Source organism: Harpia harpyja, chromosome 3, assembly GCF_026419915.1.
Source record: "Harpia harpyja isolate bHarHar1 chromosome 3, bHarHar1 primary haplotype, whole genome shotgun sequence".
Classification (NCBI taxonomy): domain Eukaryota; kingdom Metazoa; phylum Chordata; class Aves; order Accipitriformes; family Accipitridae; genus Harpia; species Harpia harpyja.
The window spans coordinates 66,170,998-66,198,769 of NC_068942.1; the positions used below are offsets into that span (position 1 = coordinate 66,170,998).

The window sequence follows — 27,772 nt, forward strand, 5'->3', positions numbered from 1 at the left end:
TCTGTGTGAATTTGCTTTCAGCAGTTTTATTTTACATTTAAGATAGGTATATGTACAGCCAGGTGTTAAAATAAGAACTAAATGTGTGCATTTGTGTTGTTTTCCTCACTCCTCCTCCAAATGCTTTTTCAGTTCAACATAGACCAAGTAGTGTGAAAGAAGAAGCGAAAAAGTTGTTTTCATTTGTAACAAGGTAGCAATATCTTATACTAACAAGTGACCATTTTGGAAAGGAAATAAAATTTTCTTCATGCTATTTAGTGTCTTTAAAATGAACTAAATTGCATTTATTATACCTGGGAGCTGAAAGTCTTAAAACAACATAGATATTATGCAGTGGCAAATGACAGTATTACTGGCAATTTACCCAGCCTTAGAATAGTGGTTTAATAGGGCTAAATACATAGTTATCAGTTAGTGGTCCATTCTGTGTATTTTCCTTTATTTACTTCCTCCCCAACTTTTATTTTTAGCATTAATGTATCCATATACACTGTTCTCTCTCTGAGGTGTTTGCCAGTCCCTTCCCAATGATTTAGATGCTTTAATCTCTTAAGAAATGGTGAACTGTCGGTATTTTCAGTATGTAAACTATTGCAGTGTTTCATGTTGAGGATGAATAGGTAGTAGGAAAATGAAGGCAATTAAATAAACAGAAATAAGCGCATTTTTAGGTAAATGTTGAAGGCATAATGTGACAACAGTCCCAATGCTTATTTTTACTATTTAGTGATGTTACCACTAAATGATATCATGTCATTTTCTCATAATTTTATATGAATGATTAATCATCTCTTTGGAAGAATACTGTTAAGCTACATCTTGATTTGCTGGTAACAATAATAAACTCTGTAAGGTGCAAATCACCGATGCTGATTATAAACCTTTGAAAGTATTATTTTTCATATTGATTTAAAAAAGGGACAGCTGTTACTTGTTTAGTCTGATTGGAAGGGGTATTTGGGCCATTTTTATTTCAGTAAAAATCTGGCATCCTGGAGGTTGTGATTGGTTCTGTATTAAAAACTGTGATTGAAATGACAGAGTCTAAACTCTTCATACACAGTCGCTCACAGTGTCGAACATAGTTTTGGTTTTGTCGTCTTGGTTAACGCTCATGTAGTGTAATTTTATCAGAGTGTTTCCCTGCAGCTTTATGTTTTGGGCAGTATAATTGTTGAGGGCCAGATCCCTGGCTATGATAAATTGCTGAGGTCCTGTTCTTGAGATATGGTGCTTACAACAGCTTTCACTACTTGACAAGCAGACCAAGAGGTTGTACATGAGAACAGGACAAAGTGGGCTTCTTCACTCAAATGCAGATAAATTAAAATACTAGAAACCTTGACTACTATAAATAAAAAAAATGAGCGTGACAGAAAAAATATTGTGGAAATACTGGGTATGTCTTCCCAGTTCTTGTTGATAGTAGGGCTGCAGGAAAGATCTTTTATCTCTTAAAGCAATCAAGAATCAGTTATACACTGGGACATGGGAAATTATGCTGGTTGGTACCTTCTACAGAAGCTATACTTTTGCTCCAGGAAGCGAATCTCGTTTTGTCTTATGCCAGTCACCTTACTGCGCAAATGTTCCTGTGTCAGGAGTATTTCATCCCTCCTTAGTCACCTCTCTGATTAAACTCTGATTTCTAAGTATGTCTCTAATACAGCAATCTGCTGCCAATGTATAGATTCAGGTTGTCAGGACTGTCACACATGCAGACAGTGCTAGTAATTACCAAGGCAAAAAGAGACAAGCAGAACCCTTTCTTTACTAGTTTAAAACAAGCCTAAAAGCTAGTGTTTGGACTAGTTGTGAAGCCATGTTTTCTCTGAGCAGTAGTTGCTTACCCTTTGTAAAGAAGTCTCATCTTTGAAGCATAAGATTTCCAGACACTTCAATCCAACATGACTCATATTTAATAATTTTTGGCTTTGGACCATCACATTGAGCATTTTCTGCATATTGATCAGAACAGTCTTCTTACTGACACAGTGAAGTAGCTGGGCTCCTTTGAGTTTTTTCAGACTGCATTTTCTCTGATTTATTTTGATCTAATTTGAATGCTTTTTTAGTGATGAAGTTCCACATTTTAAATGTGCATGGTTCTTTGGCTGACAAAGAAAAAAGGTCCTGAGATAGACTGGAGGTTTTAATTTAATTTTCATTTCCTTACAACTTTGTCAGTTTTTCCTTCTTCACTACCCCCAAAAAATCTAAATTAGTATTTCAAGGAAGAATTCTGTTTTGCTGTGGCAATATTGTTTCATTCTAAGTTTTCTCTTGACTGCTTGCCTCACTTTTCAGGACAGAACTAACAAAAACTGTGGTGCTTCCTGAGTTAGTAGAACTGGCAAGAGATGAGGGCAGCAGTGTACGCCTTGCAGCTTTTGAGACGTTAGTGAATCTGCTCGATATGTTTGATGCAGGTAAGAATTTAATTTAGGCTTACTAGCCCAGTTCTTAATGCTTTAATGCATCTTATAAATGTTTTTAAATGCTTTTTGTTCTGTCTGAAGAATGCAGACATTTCTGATTTTATGCGCTTATTGTTTTACCCTTTATGTATTTCATGTCTTGCAGTGCTTTATACATAGTAAGTTTTAGGGAAGGTGAACCAGTTGTCCACAAAATCAGTTTTCTTATTCGAAGTTTCTAATGTAATCTGGCTAAATGGAATGAGTAAAATTACTGTATAAATAATAGGAATATTGGGTTGTTAGTATTTACTTAATGCTATTAATACACAAAATACAAAATGTTAGCCTAATAGGTGCCATTGCTTACGCTTTTTTTGCTGTTAACTAGTTTTTGCCTCTTAACTGAAGTAAAGCTAGTCCTAACTCCAGACTGCAGCCTGCCTTCTGAACTGAAGAACCCAGACTGGGGCAATGATACAATATTTGTGTGGGTATCAGTAAACCTGGCAGGTTTTAACATCCAGTGTTATATGTCAAACACATTTGTAAATTTTGGAACAGAAAATATTTCTTCATGTCCCATAAACTGCAACATGCACAATTGATGGGTTTTAGAGGTGCTAAGCATCAGCAATTACTATTTAAATCCCTTTAAACTTGTGGCTCTATGGCCCTGAAAGCTTTCTTTGCAATGAGAAAGTGCGTGTATTTTATAAAGCTTTTCTGTATTTAAAACAGAAAATGCAGATTCTTGTATTCTTCTTAGCGCTCTATATCTTTCCTCTGATCAACATGCATATTTCATGCTTCTCCAGGTGTATGGGTGAGTGTCAGTGTCTTCATGTGAGGAAGGAGAAATTCTCTGTTGTATCTGGTTCTTTTGACATAGTCGTGGTGGGTTACCTACATGCATGGCTCTCAGGTTCTCATCACAAGTTCAGTTCAACACTAATTGGAGCAAACTTGAACGAGAGCTGCTGTGACTGCTCCAGTATAGGGCAACGTTCTGGGTAACTGCTGTGCCTTGTCCTCCAGTCAACTGCTCCATCTCAATTTTTTCAGGGGGATGTAGAAGACAGTAACAGCCAGATTTTCTGGCTCTGTATCAATTGTGCTCTCTGCTGGGTTTTTTTTGGTTTTTAGGTTTTTTTTTTACAACTGGAAAAGTACAAAGCAGCAAGGTACGTGATAGATCATGGCTATAGTGTATATGAAAAAAATATTTTATATTGTTCATCACTGCTCATTATTTGCCACTTTGCTCTTCGTACTGTCTTTTTCCAAGCTCTTCAGTTGTTTATCTTCATTAGCAACTCTGTATTTTGCACCACATTTCCCACTCCCACTCCCATCTTACTGACTCTACTACTCTTTCCTGATACATAAGTGAGGAGCAAATATTTACTGTTCAGGAACTTGGTGATGAATTACTAAAATACATGACTGCATATAAGCCATATGGAGGAGTACATAAATAAATAAGATAGTTTTGGGGAGAATACCATAAATGGACTTTTTAGCAGTTAGTGCTTATATCAGTAAGTATGATAGTAAGTTAAGTTTCAAACTATTGAGCCTTTGCATTGATGCTATCAAGTTTGTGTTTTTCTTTGCACCTCTCAGTCTTCACTCCTCCTCCCCCACCCCCCAATTGCTGTAAATACTGCTTTTAGCTATTGAAAAAAGCTTAGAGAAAGCAATCAGGGATTATTTACGGGTTTGTAAGGGGTGTGTTTCTAGAAATTTGGTTTGTGTAGTTTTTTGTTTCATGGCTGAACTAGAAAATGAACATTTTGAAGGTAGATGACCCAAAATTATATCCTAGGGTTTCTTTCCCACAATATCAGAATATTTCTTCGGGTCAACCTAAATATTTTGTTCAGCCATAATTATTTGCTGAATTTTGGTGTTGATCTACCATTAAAAAATCCTAATCCCTTTAAAACTTGAACATTTTAAAATACAATGGTTTTATTTAAAACAAGTCAAAACACACAGATTTCTTTGAACATTTACTCCTTTACTTTATAAGGAGGCAGAGTGCTTGGATTTGACTTTAATTTCTAAATTATTTCATTTCTTTCCTCTGCCCTTAATTATTTTGTTGCTCTGTGAATTTATTGTTTACCAAAAGATTTTCAACCTCTTCTTCTCAGTAAGTTGAAAAAATTCACTTACAGCATATCCAGATTTTTCTTTTTACCGTCATGGTCATGTTCGGTCCTGATCTCCCTGTATTCCTACTATTGTAGGAAATCTTATTGTAGGAGTACTGCAGTATTCTTTCTCTCCCTGTATTCTTGGTGAATGGAGAAGTTAGTGACTCTTCATTTATTCTCTGCCTCATCCTTTACTGGGGGATGCCTTGTCCCTAAAAACAAACAAACCAGGTAAGGTATTCAAATTAGGACCTGTATTATGGTAGTATGTTTGTCATTTTCTATACCGCTTGTTTTCTACCTCCAGTGAGTGCCTGCTAAAAATACTCCTGAGCATGTTAAATGAGATTTTTCATAACTTATTATGGAAGTCCACTCTCTATGCTCTTTTTAAAATGTTGACAAATGGCTAACTTTTAAAATTTCTTTTGTTTTTCAGATGATAGGAGTCAAACTGTGCTCCCCTTAGTGAAATCATTCTGTGAAAAACCCTTCAAAGCAGATGAATCTATCCTAGTTTCTTTATCTTTCCATTTAGGGAAACTGTGTAATGGATTATATGGTATGATTTAATGTTCTTTTTAAAAAAATCTTAAAAGTGAGGGAAGATTGGAGAATTTGAAGCCCTAGGAAAATATCCAGATTTGAATGTATCAAATGAAATGGTAGTTAGGAAAGGAAATATGGAAGTAAAAGTCCGAAATCATCGATTACATAAATATTGGATTTTGTGAATTTCCTCTTTGGGTGTCCATCTGTTTATTGGGGTTTTTATGTTTAGACAGGGACAGAGTTTTTTGTTCAGACAGGGTCAGAGATGGAAACATGGTGTTTATTGGTTTGACTGATTTATTTTGATTCCTTCTTGGATGTTCTGGAGCTTGTGAGTTGGATGACTGAATTTTTGAAACTAGAAACCTTTGAAAACACAGTATGATGTTAACTGTGTATGTTCACTTCTGTGCTTGATATTCTTGAGGCACAGTACAGAGTGTGGCCCGTAAGAACTACAGGGGAGAAAGGAGACCTAATGGCATGTGGATTCCTAGCTACGGCTGAGGCCAAATGTGCACCCGTAATTTTTGCGGTTTTCACTTGAGCACAGCAAATCTTTCCTTGATCATTCTGCCCACCATATACCTTCTACACAGAGCTTACCTGGGGAGGGACAGCACAGAATCATGGTTTTACATTATAGAGAATTTCCCCCTAGGCTCTTAAACCCTTTGATCTTTCTTACAGATCTTTAAAATGATCCTCTATGATCATGTTAGAGACTATTAAAGCGACCATTGCTTCACTACAAAGAACTCAAAAGGGCTGTTCCACAGTTTCAAGCCGTTATTTACAGAAACATAGAGTTAGGACAGTCCATCCTGTTCTTATCATGTCTTCCCAGTCATCTTCTTAATTGCTGATCTCTTCATCTCTGAACTCTGTCTGGCAGGTGCATATTTTTCTTGAAGTGTTACACCTTAGGAGAGCTGAACAAAGTGAAGGGGTTACTTCATCTGTCTTGCAAGCTATATTGCTGTTAACGTTTTTCAGTATCAAAAACTGTGGGTTTTTTTTTTTTTTTGCAACGGTTTGTGATAGTTTGACACTATTTGTTCAAGTGCAGCCTATGAAGCCTTTTTTTTTTTTTTTAATAAGTCTGACAGCTAGTTATTCTTTCTTTTTCCTGGCCTTGTGCAGGTGATACAGATATGGCTAAGCATAGTACCTTACCTCTGTCCTAATGGAATAATAGTCTAAAGTTTTAGGACTATATGTCCAGCTTTTGAAGATAATTTTAAACTGTTTTCTGAAGAATAAGCACTCTCCCTCCTAGGTTGATGTTATCAGAATATTGAATAAGGAAGTCTCTAATCCAACATCCAAAAAACCAGTGAAAATACTTAATAGTACCAGAACTAGGATAGGCCTTTCTTTATACAGTTGCTTATCTTGTCAGTGAACCATGGGTAACTTTCTCTTAACTGTTTTTCCAAGCAGTTTTGCAGCACCTTCATAGTTTTTAATCTCTCTTTCCTGATCCCTTATTTTGCTTATGAAAAACATGACCTTTACTGCCTCTTTTCTGTTCACAGGTCCTGTTATTCAGTACTAGAAGGAAATGGAATCAGTTTGACAAGTTTTGCTTTTGCCATGTTAGCTGCTACTTGTTTTGTTGTTTTCTTTTTGGTATTTACAAGTAGATTTTTTTTTGTTGTTGTTTGAATTTTTTCAAAAACATGAAAGTAATCTGACTTATCTGTAATTATATGGGTTGTCCTTCACCTCTCTAACTATTAAATATCAGTACGACTTAGCCCTTTTCCATTCTGATATCTCACTTATTTAAGATTTCAGCAGCTAGTACTTTAAATACTTCTGAATACTGGAGTGAAGCACATCTGACCCTGCATGGTTTGAAAACCTCTTATATTTAAGTATTCACTGACCTGTTCCTTCTCTACTTAAAATTTGAATCTTTGTCACAGTTATTAATTGTACTGACCCTGTTGATACTAGTGGAATTTGAGAAAGAAAGTAAAAGCATTAAGCATTTCAACCTTCTTGGTACCAATCACTGATAGCTTTCCTCTCTCTCGAGTAGAAAACTGAGCCTTTCCTTGATTGTTCTCTTATTACTAATGCACTTATAAAATGACTTGTAGTTTTTGAAGTCATCTTGCTAGTTGCATTCCAGTTTGTTCTGAGTTTTCTAATTTTATTCTTATACCTCTTTATTATCTGTAGCAACATGGCCTAATTTTTCACCTTTCTGCAAGCATGCATTCTTCATGTGACTGAGTTCCATAAAGATCTAAAAATTTAATCAAGAAGAAACCAGTATTAGTGGAACAAACAAATATATTCACAATCCTGCAGTTAAAGTCCTGAGTATTTCAAGAATTATGTAAACAGAAATTAAGATTCACTCTGTTATAGTTAGCTGTCATGTTTCTGTAATCACTTTTTCTGTATCGTGTACTGATGACACTCTGCTAGACAGAAGGCGGGGGGAAGGAGGGATAAAAATTGACATATTTGACACTTTTGTAAATGAGATTTGTTTTGGGACGTTATTAATAGCATATGTAATGAGGTAAGTAAACTCTTTTTTTAGGCATTTTTACTCCTGAACAGCACTTACGTTTTTTGGATTTTTATAAGAAGCTTTCCACACTGGGTTTACAGCAGGAAAATGGACACAATGATAATCAACTACAACTTCAAACTTTGGAACAGGAAAAGAAGTATATTTCAGTGAGGAAGAACTGTGCTTACAATTTTCCAGTAAGTAACATTAATTTAAGGTTAACTAATTTGTGTCGTGCATATAGTTCATTAAATAGGACTGCATGAGTGATAGAGAAGTTATTCTCAAATTGTACATTGTTAGCTAGATTCTAGCTCTCTCCTGGGAAGTTCAGGTTAGTGGCTTAAAGTAGAGGTTGTCCAAAAGAATTACCAGGAAAGATTCCTCTTTGCAGAGCCTCAGAAAATTATTGGCAAGTTTTGGCTGAGAGAATGCTGTTCTAAGGGGTTACTGGTCTCATTCTTTCCTGCACATTTTCTTCAAACCCTTAGCACAAAGGCTTTGAGAAAATGGCTGTGAAACAGAGTCCCCAGTTTCAAACCACTCAAAGCTAGGTTTTCGCATTTGCTGTGTCATGGCATTTTAGGGAGTTGAAGATTGAATCTGAATGGTTAGATTCATGTGTTAGTCATGTTCCTGCCTGAATACAGAAGTCTTTTCAAGTTTATGTGTGGTCTTTAAACTTACCACTTATGTTTCTGTAAATCTACTTTGTATTTTGGCATTCTGTATTTATATTTAAAGAAAATATATTTGCACCAAGAGCCAGTAGACAGTTGTTTTTATTCTACCTTTTAAACACAAGCACCCTGTATGTAGGTAGACATCTCTTGGTTTATTTGAGCAACAACAAAGTATGTACACACACAATTATGTTGAAATTCAGATTCTTTCTTTGCTGCTTGCTAAAATGTTCTTTGTTTTTGAAGTCTCCAGTTGCAGCTTCCGCTAGTGTACAGAAACATTAACCATATTTATAAAACTAAGGTTTTATATCTTGTGGCTTTAATCTATGTCTTCAGAAGAAGAGCCTGCAGCATGTCTAGAAGATACGTAAATCCAGTTTAGTTCTCAACTCCAGAATTTGTCTAGTGCCTGTGTTTTGACACGGCCATCAAGAATGCCGCACTTCCTCTTTAAAATCACAACCTGTTATCTCCCAAGTGTCTTGCTGGTTGTACTTCAGTGTTTTCATCTAATAATCTCTGATAGTGTAGTCCTTTAGCTATACAGTTAATAAAAGACTTATCTTTCCACAGGCTATGATTGTTTTTGTGGATCCAAAGAACTTCCATTTAGAACTGTATTCTATATTCTTCTGCCTTTGTCACGACCCTGAAGTTCCCGTCAGATATACTATGGCCATAAGCTTCTATGAAGTAAGTCTGCAATGGTTCTTTGTTAGTACTTACATGTTTTTATTTTACGTTGTTTTCTTCTTTAATCTTACATTTGTGACTGTTGAACCAAAATAAAAAGACTTGAGAAAACTTGTTGAAATTATTTAGTTTGTCAACAGTGTTCAGTCCCTTCTAACCTCTGTATATAGCCCATATACACACATTAGTCTATTTAAGTTGTGGGACATTTGGCTACAAGAGCCTACTGCTAGGTAAGCTTTTAAGGAGCAAAAGCTAGAAGAAACTTATAATGGTCTAGTACCACAAACATAAACAATTGTAGTAATTGCAATATCTGAAGGTTTTCAATGGTGTTAGAAAACAATGACAAAAATGGGAGAAAGGAACTTGCCACTTTCTGGTCCTGAAAACCTTCTTTAGAACTGTACAGTTTGCTGGTGTATGCTGGTGTTCTGTGGAGAACATTTATATGGATCAAATCTAAGTTAAATGCTCAATTTAACATGAAACTACTTGGAAATTCATGCAGATGTAAAAGCATATGTATTCTTATTATTCCATTCAGTTTACATAAGTTCCACTGTATTATTTTCATAAAAGTTAAAAAAAGTAGAACTGCATAGCTATTATTAGCTATGTGGAGTGAATTCCAGAAGTGAAAATATACTCTCTCCTGATTGTAGGAACCCATATAGGGAGATCTTCAAGGTTTTCATAGTGTTTTACTGAGAATCCTTGTGTTTCAGTCCTTGAACTAGCCTTTTATCCCATTTTGTTGCTGGGGAAATTGATAAGTTAGCAGCTTGCTGGAAGCATTTAAATCACTAGTAGAGGCATAAACGGCTTTATTTCCACCATTATAAGAAAGATGGGTGGATTTCCAGTTCTCGTTACCTATTGATGCCTTGTCTTAACGAATGATAATCCAAGGTAATTGTTGAAATTGTGAAATTAGCATCTAATTCTACATCACATTTTGTGTTAGATGTATGACACTTTTAAGGTACTGCCTGAATATAAGCAAAGTATTTTAGCTCATTTTAAAAAACCTGTAAAATTATACCTTGGTCTGAATGTACATTTAGTGCTGGTTGATTTAATTTTAACACCATAACTAGGCAACCATGTGACAGCCAAAAATGAGTAATTTATGGCATTCACTGCTAGGTGGATTTTTTTTATTTTTGTAAAATAAACTCCCTGTAGCAATTTCCTTAAAGCTTCATCTTGATTGGAAGTAAGGTCTTATTTTCACTTGGCTTATATAAATAAAGAAAACCATTAAAAAGCATAATCTAAATATTCCATATGGCAAAAATCTCATTCCTCAAGTTTTCCCATATTTGCTATAAAACCTTTTTAACTGTGTGGAGATGGACTGCTGGTGTTTTTTAGAAATTTGTATGTGACTTATGAATCACAGTCAAAAAAACTAAAGAAATAAGGAGTGAAAACTTCAGATGGAAAGGTTAGGGAAACTTAAGATCCAGCACAGGCTAAGGCAATTTAAATATTTTATCTTTTGTAAATTATATAGCAGACTGACTGTTAACTCTCCTAAGGAGCATGAAGTACAACATTTGAATATTCCAGAAGGAATTTTTCTAGCCTTGCAGTACAGTCTTAAAAATTTTTGGTAAATGTGAAACAGAGTTAATACTAAAAGCATATTTCATGGTTAGATAATAGGCCTGTTTCTTGACTTATGTTCTTTATATGAGCATATTTGTAATGTGATCAATTGGAAGGTACACAACTTTAGAAGGCTGATTTTAAACAATTCTGCATCCCTTCTTCATGCTTGCTGTAAAGTAAGCACATGCAGTATAGTTGTTGTAGTGCCATGGAACTAAAGAATGTTTCACCTTGCTATCTTACTGTCATTTTTTAGGTTGCTAAGCTTTTAAATTCTGGTGTGTATACAATACATAAAGAACTGGTTACACTATTACAGGATGAGTCACTGGAGGTAATATACTTTTATTGGAACTTTCTTTTGCTTGTTACATTGAGCAGGTTATCTTGATGTTTAATAACTCTGCAGTAAGACAGTAGAGTAACTGAAATGATCAACAGCTTTTACTTCTGTTTAACAGACACTTCATAAAGATGCCAGCCTTCTGTGAATAAAAAGGAGGAAAATAGGAAGGTGTTTGAATTTAGTAAACCCACACTGAATTTATTAGCTTTTAAAATACTCATTCTAAATTGTTTTAATTGCTATATTATTTATTACCTTACAAATTCTGTGAAAAGATTTAGTTTTGGTACTATATTAAAATAATCATTGATAGCGTTCAAGGTTTTTGCTTCGTTTTATTTTCATTTCCTCAATTGAAGAGGAGATGAAGAAGTTGTGTATTGTTCAAAGATCAAGATTTATAGAAAGAGATCTGGTACAGAATCTGTGAGTGTTTATGAGACAGTTTAGTTTAGTGTACCTCAGTTTCAACCTGCGTAAAACATATATCAGTTATATTACAGACAATACAGTGAGACTCTTCTGGATTTGAAAAAAAGACAAATATTTATGTTTGAGACAAAATCACCATTTCCTCTGATACCAGTTATTCCGATAGTTGATCTTTTTTGTTTTCTGTGTAGGATCTTTGGATATGGCATGGAAAAATGAGTTTAGCTTTCAGGTGCTCCTTTTTGTTTTGGTACCCTTTGTTAGACATTTTCAAGGAAATTAGAAGTGTTCATAGAACATCTACATATAGTTGATGAAATTCAGACCCATCTTAAAAGATTTCTCGGGTTGAACACCTGAAAGCTGAGACTCAGAAGCAGCTGGTGATTTTGAAAAATTCCTTGGTTTGATCCCTATACAGTTATCTAAATAATTAATAAAAAATATTTTGTGCTTTATCTTATATACCACCTCAGTCAGAATTGGTGCCAAAAATATTTAATTATGTACTTTTCTAATCTAGTTTCAAGTACTACAACATTTGAAAGTAGAGTTATTCTATTAATACAGGCTATATATTCTATTTTTAATTATCAACTGCAGTTTTTCTTAAAGCAGGAAAAATTGCTTTTGGGATTCAGCTGACAAATATAAAAACCCCATTTTTTTGTGTTTGTTGAGGCTTTTAACTGTCTATAAAATACAGATCTTTCTTAAGAATGAATGTTCATTTTAAAATATTGTATGCTCTGAGTAGTTTAGAAAGCATTGACTGTGGTATTCACATAAATCAAAACTGTAAGTTTGTTTTCCTAAACTGAAACCTATAATACTTATATTACTTACTGCATTAAAACATCAATTTAAAATCCCAGTCCTCCTCATCAATGCAAATAAATGCAAATATGTTGCTTCTCTTCTTTTTTTTGTTTTTTTTTTTTGTTTTGTTTTTACACGGATGTGACAGAACAGTAACATAAGAGATGTCAGAAAGTTAATTTACAGACCTCATTCATGCAGCCTTTCTTTAAATAGGTGTTAGATGCCCTGGTTGGTCACCTTCCTGAAATCCTTGAACTGATGACTAATGGAGGAGAAAACAGTGGATCAGAAAGCAAGGTGGGTATTCTCATGTTTTTTTTAATTTGCTTTCTAAATGAAGGTAGTGGCAAAGTTGTTCAGACCTACATTGTATGAAAAGGCTTTCGTGATTAGTTTCTGCTTTGGAGAGATACAAAGTTTCTGTGCTTTTTCGATTGTTTGTTGACTTTATAAACTTTAAAATAAAAAAAAGGTTTTGAAAGATCAGACTTAATATAAAAATGAACAGTTTATCCATGTTCTTTTTCTAATTAATTACAGATTTTCTGAAATAGATCAAAATTTGATATACACTCATTAAGTTAAAATAAATCTTGGTTTCATGCTAAAGGAGTGATAGCTAATACTTAATTTTTATTTTTTTTTTTGTAATATTGATGTGGCAGCTGCCTATGGTTGCCATTTTCAGACACAGCTTCTGCTAGAAGGAAGCCTATTTTCTGAAGTAAAGGCACTGAAATAGGATTTAGGAAATCTGTATTCAGCTCCCAACTTTGCTAATTTAATTGTATGTGGCTCTGGTTGATGGTTTATTCAGTGACTCCTCACCTGTAAAATGGAACATAAAAGATCATCTCCTGCTTCAAGATGCTGTTTTGAGCATATTTCCTAAATGTATAGAGAAATTGAGATATTCCAACAATATAAGAACTGAATAAATTTATTTTATTGTATGGACAAAAGTTGAGAGTGCAATTTAAAATGTGAATTTGTCAGATGTTTACAGCGTAAATGTATATAACATATAAAAAGTGCAATGTCAAGTGTGGCAGTCTGTTTCATTTTGCTTAGTGCTAAAGAGAATTTAGCTTGGCTACTATAGTCTTTCCCTCCTACTGAGAAAAGAAGTATAATTCCCACTAAAATTAATTAGGGAGCTGAGAAGAATAACTGCAAAGTTTAAGAGGCTAGAAAGAAAATAGGATTTATTTGGTTTGAGAAAGAGAAGACTGAGGAGGGTTGTCATAATCATAGAATCATAGAATGGTTTGGGTCAGAAGGGACCTTCAAGATCATCTAGTTCCAACCCCCCTGCCATGGGCAGGGACACCTTCCACTAGACCAGGTTGCTCAAAGCCCCATCCAACCTGGCCTTGAACATTTCCAGGGATGGGGCATCCACAGCTTCTCTGGGCAACCTGTTCCAGTGCCTCACCACCCTCACAGTGAAGAACTTCCTCCTTACATCTAATCTAAATCTACCCTCTTTCAGTTTAAAGTAATGGTCTTCATATCTGTAAAAGGGTATTACGAAGAGAACAGTGATTAGTTTTTCTTTGTCAGGAGGGGGGGTTGGAAATGAAAGTGTATTTAGTTAGGTACTGGAATAGCTCTTTGATTAGTTAAGGGGCATTTACTGCTTAGGGGAGATTTAATCCCCATTATTAAATTTTTTTAAGAAAAAGTTAGACTAATATCTACTGGAAATGGTCACAGTGTAGCTGATCCTGTCTGAGGAGAGGAATTAATTGACCCCTTAAAATCTCTTCCCTTCTTACATTGTTGTGATGTGCTTTTTAAGCATAGTAACATGATATACAGCTAGAAGATGTAAAATTATTTTGATGTTTATATTTTTATTTCTAGTTATTGTCTATTCCTGACTTGATTCCTGCATTAACAACAGCAGAACAGAGAGCAGCAACTTCTTTAAAATGGAGAACTCATGAGAAGTTACTACAAAAATATGCATGTCTCCCTCATATCATACCAAGTGATCAGATTTATTACCGTTTTCTTCACAGAATGTTGACAATCATTTTGACAAACGTGAGCCTGCCTCTTTCCCATTGTTTTTTATTTGTTTATGCTATTTAGAGCAATGACCGCCAGATATTTGCAATGCGTAGTACTTTATATTAATCTTAATGTGTGATTTCTCATTGCATATAGTATATCAGGCTGTGGTTTTTTATGTAAGACTGAGAAATTGCTCTGAGAACATCCCCCTATTTGAGGAGCAAAATCTGGATTGACAGATTATCATGTTTTTCCTCCCACTCAAGAATTCTTTCCTTTCCTTGTGCTCATTATCAGTTTGTTCCTAGGTAAATCAAAACTTTTTCTTCTGAGATATGCCTTCTTTTTCCTGATTCCATACATTACTTTGCATTGTGCTCCATTCTTTATGAAAGAACACTTTATTCTGAAAATAAATTACCATTTTGAGCTACTAGTCTGAAGTTTTATGGAATTAATTCAAGAGTAAAACTGTCTGTTGTAAGAGAAGATGTTGTAAGTTTATTTTCTAACACGTGCAATATAGAAGGTGCCTTCCAGACATGGACTGCTTTAAGGTGTTTATGAAATAGTTGAATAAACAAGTTAGATAGAAGCGATAAAGAAGTAGGTGTCTTATGAATTGGCTGAACTTCCTTATTCTCCCTTACATTATGCCAATTATTTAAAAATTTATAAAGTTAGGCTAAAGTTTAGCTATTTTTTCTACTTGTAGAATTTGTATACATTTTTAGTCATACTCCTTCAGCTATGTTTAATGGTGTTCCCCTTTATTTCTTTCAAGAACGTCCTGCCAGTCCAAAAAGCAGCTGCTCGAACTCTCTGCGTTTATTTGCGTTATAATCGCAAACAAGAACAGAGGCATGAGGTTATTCAGAAACTGATTGAACGTAAGATAATTTTTCCTTGATCACTTAGAGATGCAAGTTAGTTTTGACTGAAGATCTATTTATGGTTATATTTATTCAGTGTAACTTCCTGCCATCATTGGAGGGATTACGCTTAGAAGACATTCAGTTGCTCATATTATCACCAGGCAAAACATATTGTGCGTATGTGAGGAATATAGCTGAAGCTTATGCAAAGGAATTGGGAAAGAGGCAATATGGGAAATTGATAATATGCCAAGACCCCTCCAACCCTACTTCTCGAATCCAAAATTGCTTAGCTGTAGATGCGGCAATATACAAAGCGGAGTTCCTCTACAGAAGTAAAATTCTCTAGAGGCTTCAGCATAAGAAGTGCCGAATAAATCTTCTCAGAAATTAATTTATGAATGAGTTAGTCACCTAAGTTGACTTCCAGGTCTGCTATGTGTTTTAAAGATAGGTTAGAAGTTTGAATAGTTCCCATTAGCAATCCTTAATGTTTACACGGAAATTTTGATACATCAGTGACATGGTTTGAAAGGCATGGAGGGCTTTCTTTGTTCAACATAGTAGCTAGTTCACTTGCTATTTTTGCTTTTTCAAATGGTTAAAGGGACAGGTTGTAGTTCTGAAAAAAATGCTCACTGACAGAAATGGTCATTGAATTCAGAAGGTTAGGTTTTCACTGAAGGAAAGAATTGAGGTAGGCTGAGAAAGTGTGCCTTGTGATGAGTGTGATTATCTTTGAGTCAAAGGTTAACCTTTGAAATGTTTTCTATCTGACATTGAAAACTTAATGCCTGTGGATTGTTATTTTTCAGAACTGGGCCAAGGAAAAAGTTATTGGAACAGACTTCGTTTTTTAGATACTTGTGAATTCATTATGGAACTGTTTTCAAAATCATTCTTCTGTAAATACTTCTTTCTACCTGTACTTGAACTTACACATGATCCAGTGGCAAATGTGAGGTACTGTACGAAGAGTATGTAGCACTGTACAGGAAAAAAGCTTTAAATAATATATTAAGAAATATTGTTACAGGTTTTATGTCTTGTTTAAATAATGGGACTTGAGTAAAAAGGTACAGAGCCTTCAGGGTGACCAGTATTAAAGGTGTAGGGGACTATGGGAGTGATGTTAGAAAACCAGAGAAGCAGGTCAGTCTGGGTTTTTGGGAGACTGATCGAAAGTGTCGGATTTTGGGAGTGAAAGGAACACTGAGGCAGAGGAGCCAGCAGTAGTTAAGAAGAAAGTAACATGCTGTTTCATAGGTGTAGAGAAGCGTAACTTCACAGTCTCCATTAATTTCCATCCATTTCAACTTCACTATATCTAAAGTAAAACACACAAACAATTCTTTCAGTGGTCTGAGCTTAACCAGTTAGTGTAGGTTTCACCCTATGTAAAAGTTTTCTACTTCATTGTTAAAGTAAATTGAAAAAGAACAGAAAAATGTAAGGGAATTTGGTATGTTACTAATTTTTATAGTGTTTTTTCCATTATTTTTGTAGTCAATTCAGCAGGATCCCAAACCTAAAAACTGAGCCATTTGGTGCATATAGGTTAACATTCATGTCTCATTCCTTAAGTTAAGAGGATTATATTAAAACAATAAACTAAATTTGTATATAATCTGAAGTAGCTTATTGCTTTTAACAAACATTTTAATTAAAAGGTCTATTGATACAATATTAAAATTTAATGGAAACTTGAAATAACTTGCAATCCCTTAACTGACATTAAAATTAATTTTGTCATTGTTCTTTTCTGGATTCTTCCTTAACATGTTTTACAGAAGAATACCCTGTTCCGGGGTATTTAGGTACCTGATAGCTAGATGTGTAGATAATTTTGAAAATCTAGACCTTTTCTTATCTTTCTAGGTTAAACACTGTAGTCCTGATCTATGGAGCAGTTTTTGAAAATGTTACAGTATGTCTGGAAACAACACATAAGCAACAATCATTTCTGAAAAATAAGACCTAATAACTTAATTATTTTATGTCAAATGCTAGCATGCAATACAAAAATTAATAATGTTTATTAAACATCTGTATCAAAAGTTGAATATTTACTTCTTTTTTGTAGAATGAAGCTATGCTATTTGTTGCCAAAAGTTAAATCTACTCTGAAGATTCCCACGGATAAACATTTACTTCAGCAGTTGGAATTATGTATAAGGAAACTTCTGTGTCAAGAGAAAGACAAAGATGTCCTGACTATTGTAAAAAGAGTAAGAATTTTTCTTTTCCAGCAGTGTTTTGTCTTGGGGTTATCATTAAATGTTAAGATGATCAAAGTTAGGCTTTCTGTTGATTCTCTTAATGTAAGAACAGACGACTAAAGAATTCTCTTGTCTATTATGTAATTTTGAACAATTAAGAGAAGATGTAGTATAGTGCATTCTGTCAAATTTAAGAGAGTTGGTGTTTCCTTGGTTACTTAGATTGCAGTTATTTCCTAGTGACTGGGACTCAGGATTTTGGCTTGATGACCATTTGTGAAAAAATAGCAGATGACTGAAGATAGGATTAAACATTGACCCTAGTAAAAATGGTCAGGTCTTTGAGGTAGAGATATCTTGTTAATCTATATATTTTACCATATACAGGTAAAGGATTTGCAGGATTTTGACATGTTACAAATGTCTTTGCAATGGGAATATTCACAAAAAGTATATCCTTAAGGGATGCCCATGCTTAGTCTCAAAGAAGCCATGAAGTGAAATAGCTAAAGTATGTGGCTTCCTTATAGGGCCAGTCAGCAGGAGAGATTGAGAGAACACCTGCGTGGAGCATCCTGGCTTATTCACAGATTCCTGAGTTGTTTTTTCAGTCCTGGTTTCTAGGTCTGTGCTCCAGCCATTCACGCTTCTGTGCTTCCCTTGAGTGTATTTTGAGTTCCATATAGATAGTCTATAAGTCCTTCGTTAGGAGTCTCAGCAGGGCTCTGAGAACACTCTCTGACAGTCTTTAACTGCATTTGTAGCACAAAAATACAAGCATAGGCTTCAAATGTTTAGGAAGAAAAGGCATGTTTTGAATACCACTATTCTAAGCTTATCTGGACAGTTTTTTGGTTAGAAGTGTGGCATGCTGTTGAGTAATGATAAATAATGTTTGATTTTCTTTATAGACAGTGTTAGAATTGGACAGAATGGAGATCTCTGTAGATGCTGTAAGTACATACTAACTTTAATACTTATCAAGTGCTTTTAATTCCTGTTTTCATGTAGTGATTTTTTATTTTTATTGATTTTATTTTGAAGTTTCAGAAAAGATTTTATGAAAATGATTTATTGGATCAAGAAAAAGAGAGACAAGAACATCTTCTTTTGGAAATGGTATATTTTATCAGTACAATCTGTCCTTTTTTTAGTAGTTTGTAGCTAAATATTAATGAGGCAACAATTTTAAAGTAGGGGAAGTGCATATTAAGGAGAGACCTGGTAGGTTCATAATCTGTGTGTGGCTTCATTTTACACTTTACAATAGGGTTAAGTCCTTCATAGTAACATATAACTTCCTTTTCTTTACTACCTGAATTTTGCTGTATCAATTAGAAAGGCAAAATAGTATTTCTTGAAGAATACTCATGCTTGATGCCCCTATAGTTCTAAAATCCAAGCCCTTCAGCACATCTTTATGAAATCTTTTTGAGGGAGCTTAGCAATTTGTCAGGCATCTATAATGTAATAAATTGAATAATGAAACATCTCAGAATTCGCATAGGCAAAGAAAATGTCATAACTTCTTTGTTCCAAGTAACGTGAATGAGGCTCTGTGTGTTACAAGCTTTCCTGTTTAGCCAGAAAAAAAGCAAGAAAGAAAAGCCATTGATATCTGCAGCCTGGCAGGAGAAAGACATGGTGCAGGCTGTATAGAGCAAAAGGAGCTACAAGTTACTTAGGATTTGGAAGAGAAGTCTGCAGAATGCTTTTTAACTTACAAAACTATTTATCTTCACTCATGGCTGTAAGCAAAAGCTGCAGCACGCGCTTCACCACGTAGCCCACTACATCTTCACAAAGCCTAGATTAGATTACTGCAGTCCTCCGTTCTGCTGCCTCCTCTCCAGCCTGAGGTGGAAGAATCTCAGAAGCTGATAGGATTTAGAAGAGGCTGAATTTCATTAGCATGGTTCCTCTGACTTGTAGTAATTGAGCTCCTCTGTAGTGAACCAGAACAGATTCAAGACTATCCAAAAAAATGTCACTTTTTCCTCTTGGATTGCCACAGAGCCTACATTCGTGGCCCTCTTTGATGTCGATAGGTGCTGCAGGCCTTCTCTTGGGCAGCTAATTTTCTGAATTCATGATACCCATCCCATGTACTTCCTGCCACCTCCCATTAGCTCGAGCCGAAGGTTCAAGCTTTGTTCTCAGGATCTGCATGCACGCATTCAAAGACTTGAACTTAGCTTTAGGAGCTTTTAGGTAGATACAATTCATGTTTTTATAGTGAAAGCATTTGGGGCTGTGGTAAAATAGCCTCCAGTGCGCTCCGTTATCGTGTGTTGTATGATAACATTAATTTTTACCCTGTTTCTACAGCTAGACTTCAGAAGACCACCTGTATTTTTATGATATATCCCATTGATATGGGCATACCTTTTGTAGCACAAAGTTCTCATTAAGAATTGTCTTTGAGAGGCGTGCTTTTGAGGACGTGGAGATGTACACAATAAATTGTGACAAGTTGCAGTCTCAAATAGATGAAGAGTCATCGACCCCAGTTAAATGTTTCTGACTGCTACAGATTTTAATACTGCATATGTTAATAAGTTTCCTTAATTTTAGTAATTGACTTAGTAGAAACTATATTCCAGCAACCTTGACCTGAATTAATTACCTCTTTTTTTTTTTTTTTAAACTTGGGTAGTAATTAGAGTGAAATGAAGAAACAGAGTAGAACAGTTATGATTCACTTGGCACTTTTTATTATGAACATAGTACAGAAAATAAGCTAATATTATATAGCTTTTTCAAATTGGAGTGATATCTATTCACCAAGAATCCTGAAGCAAGTATTGGCTTTTGAAATTATTGATGTAGCTGTGTTAACACTGTCTTCTGTCTGTGGATGTGCTCTCAAAAACATTTTCATTGAATTGTATATTTGAATTTAAAATATTGCCAGTTTTATTATCAGAGTATCTGTGTAGCACAAAAGTTTCACATTGCAGGCTGCCAATTTCTGTATCTTTTTAATTAAAAAAAAAAAAAAAAGCCAGGCATAATTTTAATAATAAGTTATAAATGTGAACATCAATTCTGAGATTCCTTCATAATTAAAGTCAATATTTTTTGGTGTGATTTTTATATAGGATATGTACTCTGATTTCATTCTGTACTATTTAATTGATTCTCTGGATATTCACTAGGCATTGTAGTAATAATAGGAGAGAGTAGAAATTAACTCATTTTGGTGATTTGGAAGCAATCCATAGTTGAAACACAATTTATTTTTTTTTTCTGAGTAATACCTAAGAAAATTATTCATTTTTTTAGGAACAGTTAGAAAAAGAGAAGCAGCAAAATGAAGGAAGATCTACAAATATTAATGATAAAATGTTTGAAAAGAAGCGTAAGTTTGTTTGTTTGTTTACATATTGTTTGTGCATGCATTACTCTTCTACAAAGGTAGAATAGAAAGGACCAGAAAAGAGACACTTTATACAGTAAATGGCAGAGTTTTAGAAAGTGGCAATAAAACTTTTTTTTCTGTATATTTCTAAAGATATTTATGAAAACTGGCCTCATTCTATTAGAAGGAAGACTTTTGGCTTTATGAATAAAATACATGAGAGTTTTAGTTCTCTGGTATTTTTCATTTCAGGATGTAATGTAAGTACTTGTCTGTGGTATTTCTGAAGTGTTAGTAGCACTGGATTAGATATTATTACTGTTTACCTCAGGACTGTGATATGTTATGTGCTCTTTCTTTATTTAAAGTTAAGCTTTAAGAGAGAGGTATTTATACTGGACTTTTTTTTAGGTAGAGACAGTAAAACATCATCAGTGTTGGCAAAAAGTATCACTCTCTCTGTTCCTGGAAGCTCTTCTAGTACATCAGCAGGTAAGAACTCTTTAAAAACTCTTCTAGAATGCTTTGATCTCACATCAGAAGGTTAAAACCCAGCAAAAGTGCTGTTGGCATTTGTGGGCCAAAGTTTCACCTACTGCACATAGGAAAAGATTCCGCTCCTAGAACGGAATGTGTTTTCTATGGGTTTTAGTTTTATTTGATTCTTTAGTATATAAATAGGTTACATAAGGTTTATTTATTGTTATTGAAGTATTTAAATCAGTTCCTTCAGCTAGCTTATGTTGACAGAAAATTATATTAAAAAGTGTTCTTAATTACTGAGGAAATGCAATGATATCCATGTTAAAAATTTTTGCTACTTATAATTTTAGGCAAAGAAGACAAAAAATCCAAGTTGGTTCGAAGCCAGTCTTTCAGTACTCAAGCACTACATCCAAAATACAGCAACATAGACAAGTGTCCTAAGTATCTTTATTATCTTCATTGCTTACCTCATAGGCAACTGTTACCTAATAGACAACTGTTATGAAATTATATGCACATGAATCTATGAAAGTAGTGATGTGCTCACTGAATTGTGGCTTAAATTTTCAGCTTTCTGTTTGATTAGGGTATGCGGTTTTGAACTGAGGGAAGAAACACCATTTTAAGGCATGCTGAGGCCTACAAATTGTTATTAATTCATTTAAGTTAATATATGTCACCTTTTATCATATATTAAAAATATTTTTCAATATGAACTGCTAAACCTAAATTTGTACATTTCTTAAAGAAATTTCAGCATAACTTTCTCATTTGATTTTTTCATATAAACTCAGAAATAGCCTCCAATATTATTAAACAGCAGGATGACACAATTGAGAAGAACACTTTTCTGTAACAAGCAATTTGGTTTTGTTTTGTTTGTTTTTTAAGTAAAAGCTCTGCTACAGGATATACATCTTCAGTATCAGGAATGGGAAAGAGTTGTATGTTATCCTTTAGTGGTAAGTACGTTGTTATATTTTACGTTAGTTTTTTGTGGGTGTGCTGAATATGTGAGCCTCATTAAACAGGCTTACTGTAAGATATAATTCTTCTAAAGAACACAGAATAATAGAAATCCAATACATTTGAGCACATAAGTGCTAGTCTAGTTAGTGTATTTTTCAGATTTTTTTTTGTTATAAGTTCATTTAAAGTTACATTTAAAAGTAGTAAAAGTAAAATGAGTTTGGCATTTCTTGATTGGCATTTTGGATGTCATAAAAAGGTTGGTTCTGCAATGTGCCTCCACCCATTTTATGTGAGGAAAGGGATGATATGTGTAAATTCTACTGAAATAAGGGAGAGAAACTGCTGTTGGAAGAGTTTGGATGATTAAAGATTAGAATGAGATGAACCGCTTCCTAGAGGAACCTGTCTTTTTCCATTCACTACCAATACACACTAGACACTTAGCTTAGATGAAATAGCTAAATTTTAAGCAGCTAAAGATTGGCCAGTTAAATCCCACTATTTTCATATATTAAATGTATTAATCTTCTCTTCCAAAATGTGTCTTCTAATTATCTTTATTTAGCATTTTTTCATAAAAATATTTGAAGAAATGTTAAATTGAAACCATTCCCTTACAGAAAGTTAAACTTTTGGATTATTGCCATAGGAAATATGCAACTATTGCCACAGAAAAAACAGGTCATTCTGTTTACTCTCTGTGTCTTTTTTTTCAGACAAAGTTCTTTGTCTAAACTGCAACTCTTTGTTTCAGATGATTCATTCCGGACTCATTCTACTGGTAATAGTGGGAATGTTGCCTTCCCTTCCAGTTGTTCTTCTCGCAACTTATTTAACTCAGCTGACCAAAAGAACAATGGAAATAAGGAGAGTCAGTCCCGAAAGATGAGCATGTAAGTGGTTGACAAGAGGTTAAATCAAGCTTATGGGTAACATTTTCACAGGGAACTCAAAAGAGCTATGTCAAATTAAGCCTATATTTACGATACTTCTGCACCCAGATTTTTAAATACTAAAATAGCACAGTAGAAATGTGATGTCTGCAATTATAAATGTTTTTAAGATTGCATTCCCTTTTAATTAGTCTTTCACATTGTTTCTCCTGCACATGTTTGCATTCAGCTGGTACATTATGGGGAGGGTGGAATGGGACAAAGTGAAGGTTAGTGCATTTCATACGTAGTAACTACAGTCACAGTGATGTAGCTGCCTGTGGTTGGAGAAGTAGAATGTATGTATTATTAGATGATTTAATTTTTCCTTTTCCTTCTTTTTATGTGCTTCTATATGTTTATTTATTATTACGTAACAATTTCATGATGAATTCTGACAGTCATGATGAACTGGTACTGCTACTTGTTATTAAGGCTGCCTTCTTTGCTTTACCTTAACCATTTAGATAAAAAAAATTCAATGCTAGGTATCTCCCTCAGACTGGTTTTCTTTAAATATCAGCCTAAACTGTTCAGCATTTTGCAAGAACAAAATCAAAGATGAATTTGTTTGCTCCTGTGATAAAAGTGTAATAGTTTTAGAAAATCACTGTGATGTGTACTTACTCAGTCAAATCCTTATACACTCTAGCAGCTAATTCCCTGCAGATTCCTCTTACACTGTAAGTTGTAGTTCTAAATTACTATCGTTGGACTAGCTGTAATTTTAGGTGCTCAAACAGATTTTTCTTTGCTATCGGAGATTTGCTTTCTTAGCCAAGGCAGAACGCAGAAAGGAAAGGAGCCAGCTATAGCAGGAAAGGGAGGTTGTTTGGGAAAGTAGACTTAAGTGTAATAGAAACTAGAACTAGAAGCTGAAAAGTATGGGGAAATGCAAGCTGGGCCTTGGAAGTCTGAAGAGATTATGAAAGACCAAAAATGCAAGGAGAGTCCAGAATGTGAGGCTATGACTTGCTGGTCAAAGATAATGGAGCTGAGATATGCAGCTTGCACCAGACAGGAAAGACAAAACACCTTACACTGGTTTGCCAGGTATAAAGAGGAAACAATAGCGATAGTGATATCTCTTGAGTGGTCCTTTCTGGTGAATTAAGTATCTGTATAAACTCATATTTTTCCACTTCAGTATTTTCAGGTTCCTGAAAAAAAAACCAAAACAAAAACCAAAACACCCCCCCCAACTTTACTCACAGATTAAGTTAATATTCCTAAAGAAAACACTCAAAAGTTTAACAAATATAAAAAGAAGTTCTCTGAGCAGCTTGCATTCAGCTACTCATATATATTATGTTATGATATAGTCTCTTGCTGTGTGATCACATGGGATTTTTTCTGGTGGAATTTTACCACCTTCACTGTACAAGGTAAATTTGTTCTGGAATTAAATCAAGCTTGCGTAGTGACTTACTGTTTTTAAGAATGCATTTTCTTTGTAGAAAAGGTTGGAAGATACGTAGTGAATGAAGGTGGACTCTTTGTGTTGAGTCAGTGGTCTCACAGCAGAAGTACCTTAAGGTGCCAAGTCAAATTGCACTCTGTCCCTGTCTTTGCCAGAGTCTAATGCCTTTTCTTAAATATTACCCACAGTACTTACCTCAGACTTTTTATAGGTGATCATTAGGTGGTCACTTATTTCAAAGTGCATGATTTCGAACTCAACGGTTAGATTAGTAGACATGCTGACATTTTCAGCTATCTATAAAGTAAATGGGACATCTTGAGTATATAAAACAACATACAGTGCTAAATACTTTCAAAAATTAGGTGTACTCAAAAGCCATGTGCTTTTGCCCTGATCACTGTGTACCTCTGTTCCCTCTCTTTAAAACCAGAAACCTAGTTCAAATGTTGTAAATTTTTTTTAGCAACCATTGTAGAAATTCCAATTACTCATCTGTCTCACAAGGATTTGGGAAAAATAAATGGATTAATATTCATGAAACAGTTAGATGCAAAGATTAGTTAGACATATTTTTTATATCACATAAAACTTTTCCAATTTTCAAACATTTTTGTATCTGTCACTTAAAATAAAACTGATATCTTTTGTTTGAATACAAAGGGACAGAAAAAGACTCACACAGAGCAGTTTGTACCTTTTGTCTTCAGGCAGGAAAGTGGAATGTAAAAGACTCAGCTTCAAGTCTCAGTGTACCATTCCCAAGTGAATACCTTAACAACACACTATTTGAAAGTAGGTACCTGATCAAACACAATGATCTGGATGCTCTCCGTGGTTCAGAAAGTCCCTAAACTGCATAGTGTCAGAAGCCAAGAGGATATATTAGGGGAAGAGAAACATTTTTGGAGAAAGAAGAGCAGGCTTAGGATGATCTACCTTTAGTTCTGAATAAGAGTTTTAATGTTCTACGTTGGTATAATGTCTGCTGCACTGTAGATTCAATTTCTGTTTTGTAATCTGGCCCAATACTTAATTGTTTTCATAAGAAAATGGAGCAGCCCTATAAGGAGATATTAAGAGATACAGGTACAGGAATGGTTGATGGTAAACGTGTTCATCTGCATAACCTTGTTGGCCACAGATATGTTTAGGTGTACCTCTTTTATCTTTCTTTTGTTCAGAAAGTCAATCCCGGTGCTAAATATACACATACTAAAATACAAAAAAAAAGTTAGTTTCAAGGAAACATTATTTTCTAAGCTGAATGACAGAATAAATTGATACCCAAATATATAAGTTGTTGATGGAAATATCTCTTACTGAGAGAAGAATTTGAAAATTGTACAATGAGGGGTGCAACTGAATAGATGCTCATGAATGAGCGTCACCATCTGTGGACACACTAAAGCAGAAAACTTGTGAGAAAATAATAATTGAGTATATATTTAGACTACATCATCATGTAAATTTACACATGTGCTGGTTAAACATTGCACTGACAATCTTAGTTCTGGCAAGTCCTGACTTTTAGTTTATTGACTTTGCAACATGAATAAGGTAACTTCTAATATGTTTCTTTTCCTAAGTAATTATGTGTGTTTTTGAAGAATGGAAGATTGGGCAGTAATATGTTGTTTAATTATTAAAATATAAACCGATGTAATTAATGATTCTTAGTTCAAAGTGATGTATGTTTGGACAAAATATTATTTAATTGCTTAAGTGTAGTCTTTTCCATAAAACTGCTCTACTGAATATTGACATGTTCACTTTTGACAATATAGCGCAGTTTGCAGGGGTGAAGAATTTCTGATTTCATATATTCATGTTGTTACAGGAATTTTTCAAAAACCCAAAGTTACCTTGGTGGAGAACTGAGGTCTTCACTTACCATACTCATGAGTTCAAACATTTCGTTTGTCCCATTTCAGAGATGTGTGTGCCAATTAAAATATTCTTTCTTTTTGAAAAGAATGTAGATTCAAGAAAAAAATATCTCAGTAAATCCTGATCCAGTGCTCACAAGCAGGTGACAAGAAAATGACCTTTAGCTTCGGTGTCATTTGCTAGAACTTAGGTAATACTCAGGCAATAGAAAATGCAAGAATTATGCTAAAGATGCACCCATATAACTCAATGGAATCACAAAAGAGATTAATACCTGCTTTAAGCACCTTATGGAATAGGAAGGAATCACAAAGAGCACTGGTTGAGTATTTCATCCCACAAGAGACCTTACTTAAGTCAATTTGCAGAGCAAACGTGCTTTTCTGACTTACTGTTGAAGAGTTGCCAGTTAGATCATGAATCATCCTAGTGCAGAAATTGACATGATTCATAAACATTGCGTTCCATCAAATAGTCCCATCTTGTATTATTATGCTATGTAGTTTTATTATCTTCTTTTAAATGTTTTCATTTTTATAAGATTGTTATTTTCTTTTAGGATGAGAATTGCTGTTTTGCTTGAGTTTACTTTACTGTAATGTGACTGATTTCAATACACAATTGGTTAAAACTATGTTCCAGAATTTTATAGATTCATCAATAAAAATATCCAGCTTTATGGACAGCATTTAAGAATTTTGCATCTTGCCTATAGACAGAGAGATAGTGCCTGATTTTATTTCACTTTCAATTAAAACCTACTTCAAGAATGAGGGGTACAGGTTTTCCATCCTGTAAAAAGTGGGAGTAGATTTATTGTTGCATAGAAATCAATTTCTTATAAAATACTGATATCAAATTATTATTAAGATGTCCGCAACTGACCTTTAAGACATCCACATTGGTGTGTGACCATGTTGTAACAATTACGTACATAAGTATCTTAAAGTAGTATCTTTCATCCAGTCATAAAATTGCTTAGGAAGTTGAGCACAAGATGAAGTAGTTCTGCCACTGATCTACTACACTTTGAGTTGGTTACTTACAGCTTCTAATCATGTTTTCCTCTACCGTTTACTCTGGTGAGAGTTCTGAGGTCCAGTGGGACTGGCATGTGATTTAGGTGGTATTTCTAAGACGAAGCTAGTAGGTGTCCTAACACTGGTGTATGATCATGAAAGGTTTCATCAGCAATTTTAAAAGGGTAAAACAGAACAATATCTTGCTTTGTTTGTAAATGATATTGTAAAATGTTGATGCAGATATTTCCACAGAGTTCTAAAAGTTAAGCCCTGTTCTTCCAAAGATCTCCGACCGTTACAAACAGTTGTTAAC

General features: G+C 34.5%; 1 protein-coding gene across 5 annotated transcripts in view; it reads left to right on the forward strand.

The window, feature by feature from the left end:
- PPP4R4 (protein phosphatase 4 regulatory subunit 4) overlaps positions 1 to 27,772 on the forward strand; it is a 71,978-nt gene that overhangs the window by 41,779 nt on the left and 2,427 nt on the right. For 2 of the 5 annotated variants that reach the window (XM_052783054.1, XM_052783056.1), the window contains 17 exons: positions 2,311 to 2,432; positions 5,022 to 5,144; positions 7,695 to 7,864; positions 8,927 to 9,046; positions 10,920 to 10,997; positions 12,477 to 12,560; positions 14,130 to 14,312; positions 15,067 to 15,172; positions 15,973 to 16,120; positions 17,241 to 17,385; positions 18,288 to 18,329; positions 18,421 to 18,495; positions 20,662 to 20,737; positions 21,149 to 21,229; positions 21,571 to 21,664; positions 22,115 to 22,185; positions 22,950 to 23,088. In XM_052783054.1, coding sequence (XP_052639014.1) covers positions 2,311 to 2,432; positions 5,022 to 5,144; positions 7,695 to 7,864; positions 8,927 to 9,046; positions 10,920 to 10,997; positions 12,477 to 12,560; positions 14,130 to 14,312; positions 15,067 to 15,172; positions 15,973 to 16,120; positions 17,241 to 17,385; positions 18,288 to 18,329; positions 18,421 to 18,495; positions 20,662 to 20,737; positions 21,149 to 21,229; positions 21,571 to 21,664; positions 22,115 to 22,185; positions 22,950 to 23,088 — 1,857 coding nt within the window. Of the gene's footprint in view, positions 1 to 2,310; positions 2,433 to 5,021; positions 5,145 to 7,694; positions 7,865 to 8,926; positions 9,047 to 10,919; positions 10,998 to 12,476; positions 12,561 to 14,129; positions 14,313 to 15,066; positions 15,173 to 15,972; positions 16,121 to 17,240; positions 17,386 to 18,287; positions 18,330 to 18,420; positions 18,496 to 20,661; positions 20,738 to 21,148; positions 21,230 to 21,570; positions 21,665 to 22,114; positions 22,186 to 22,949; positions 23,089 to 27,772 lie in introns of those variants that run through there. The other 3 variants (XR_008234554.1, XR_008234555.1, XM_052783055.1) reach the window with 3 other exon arrangements.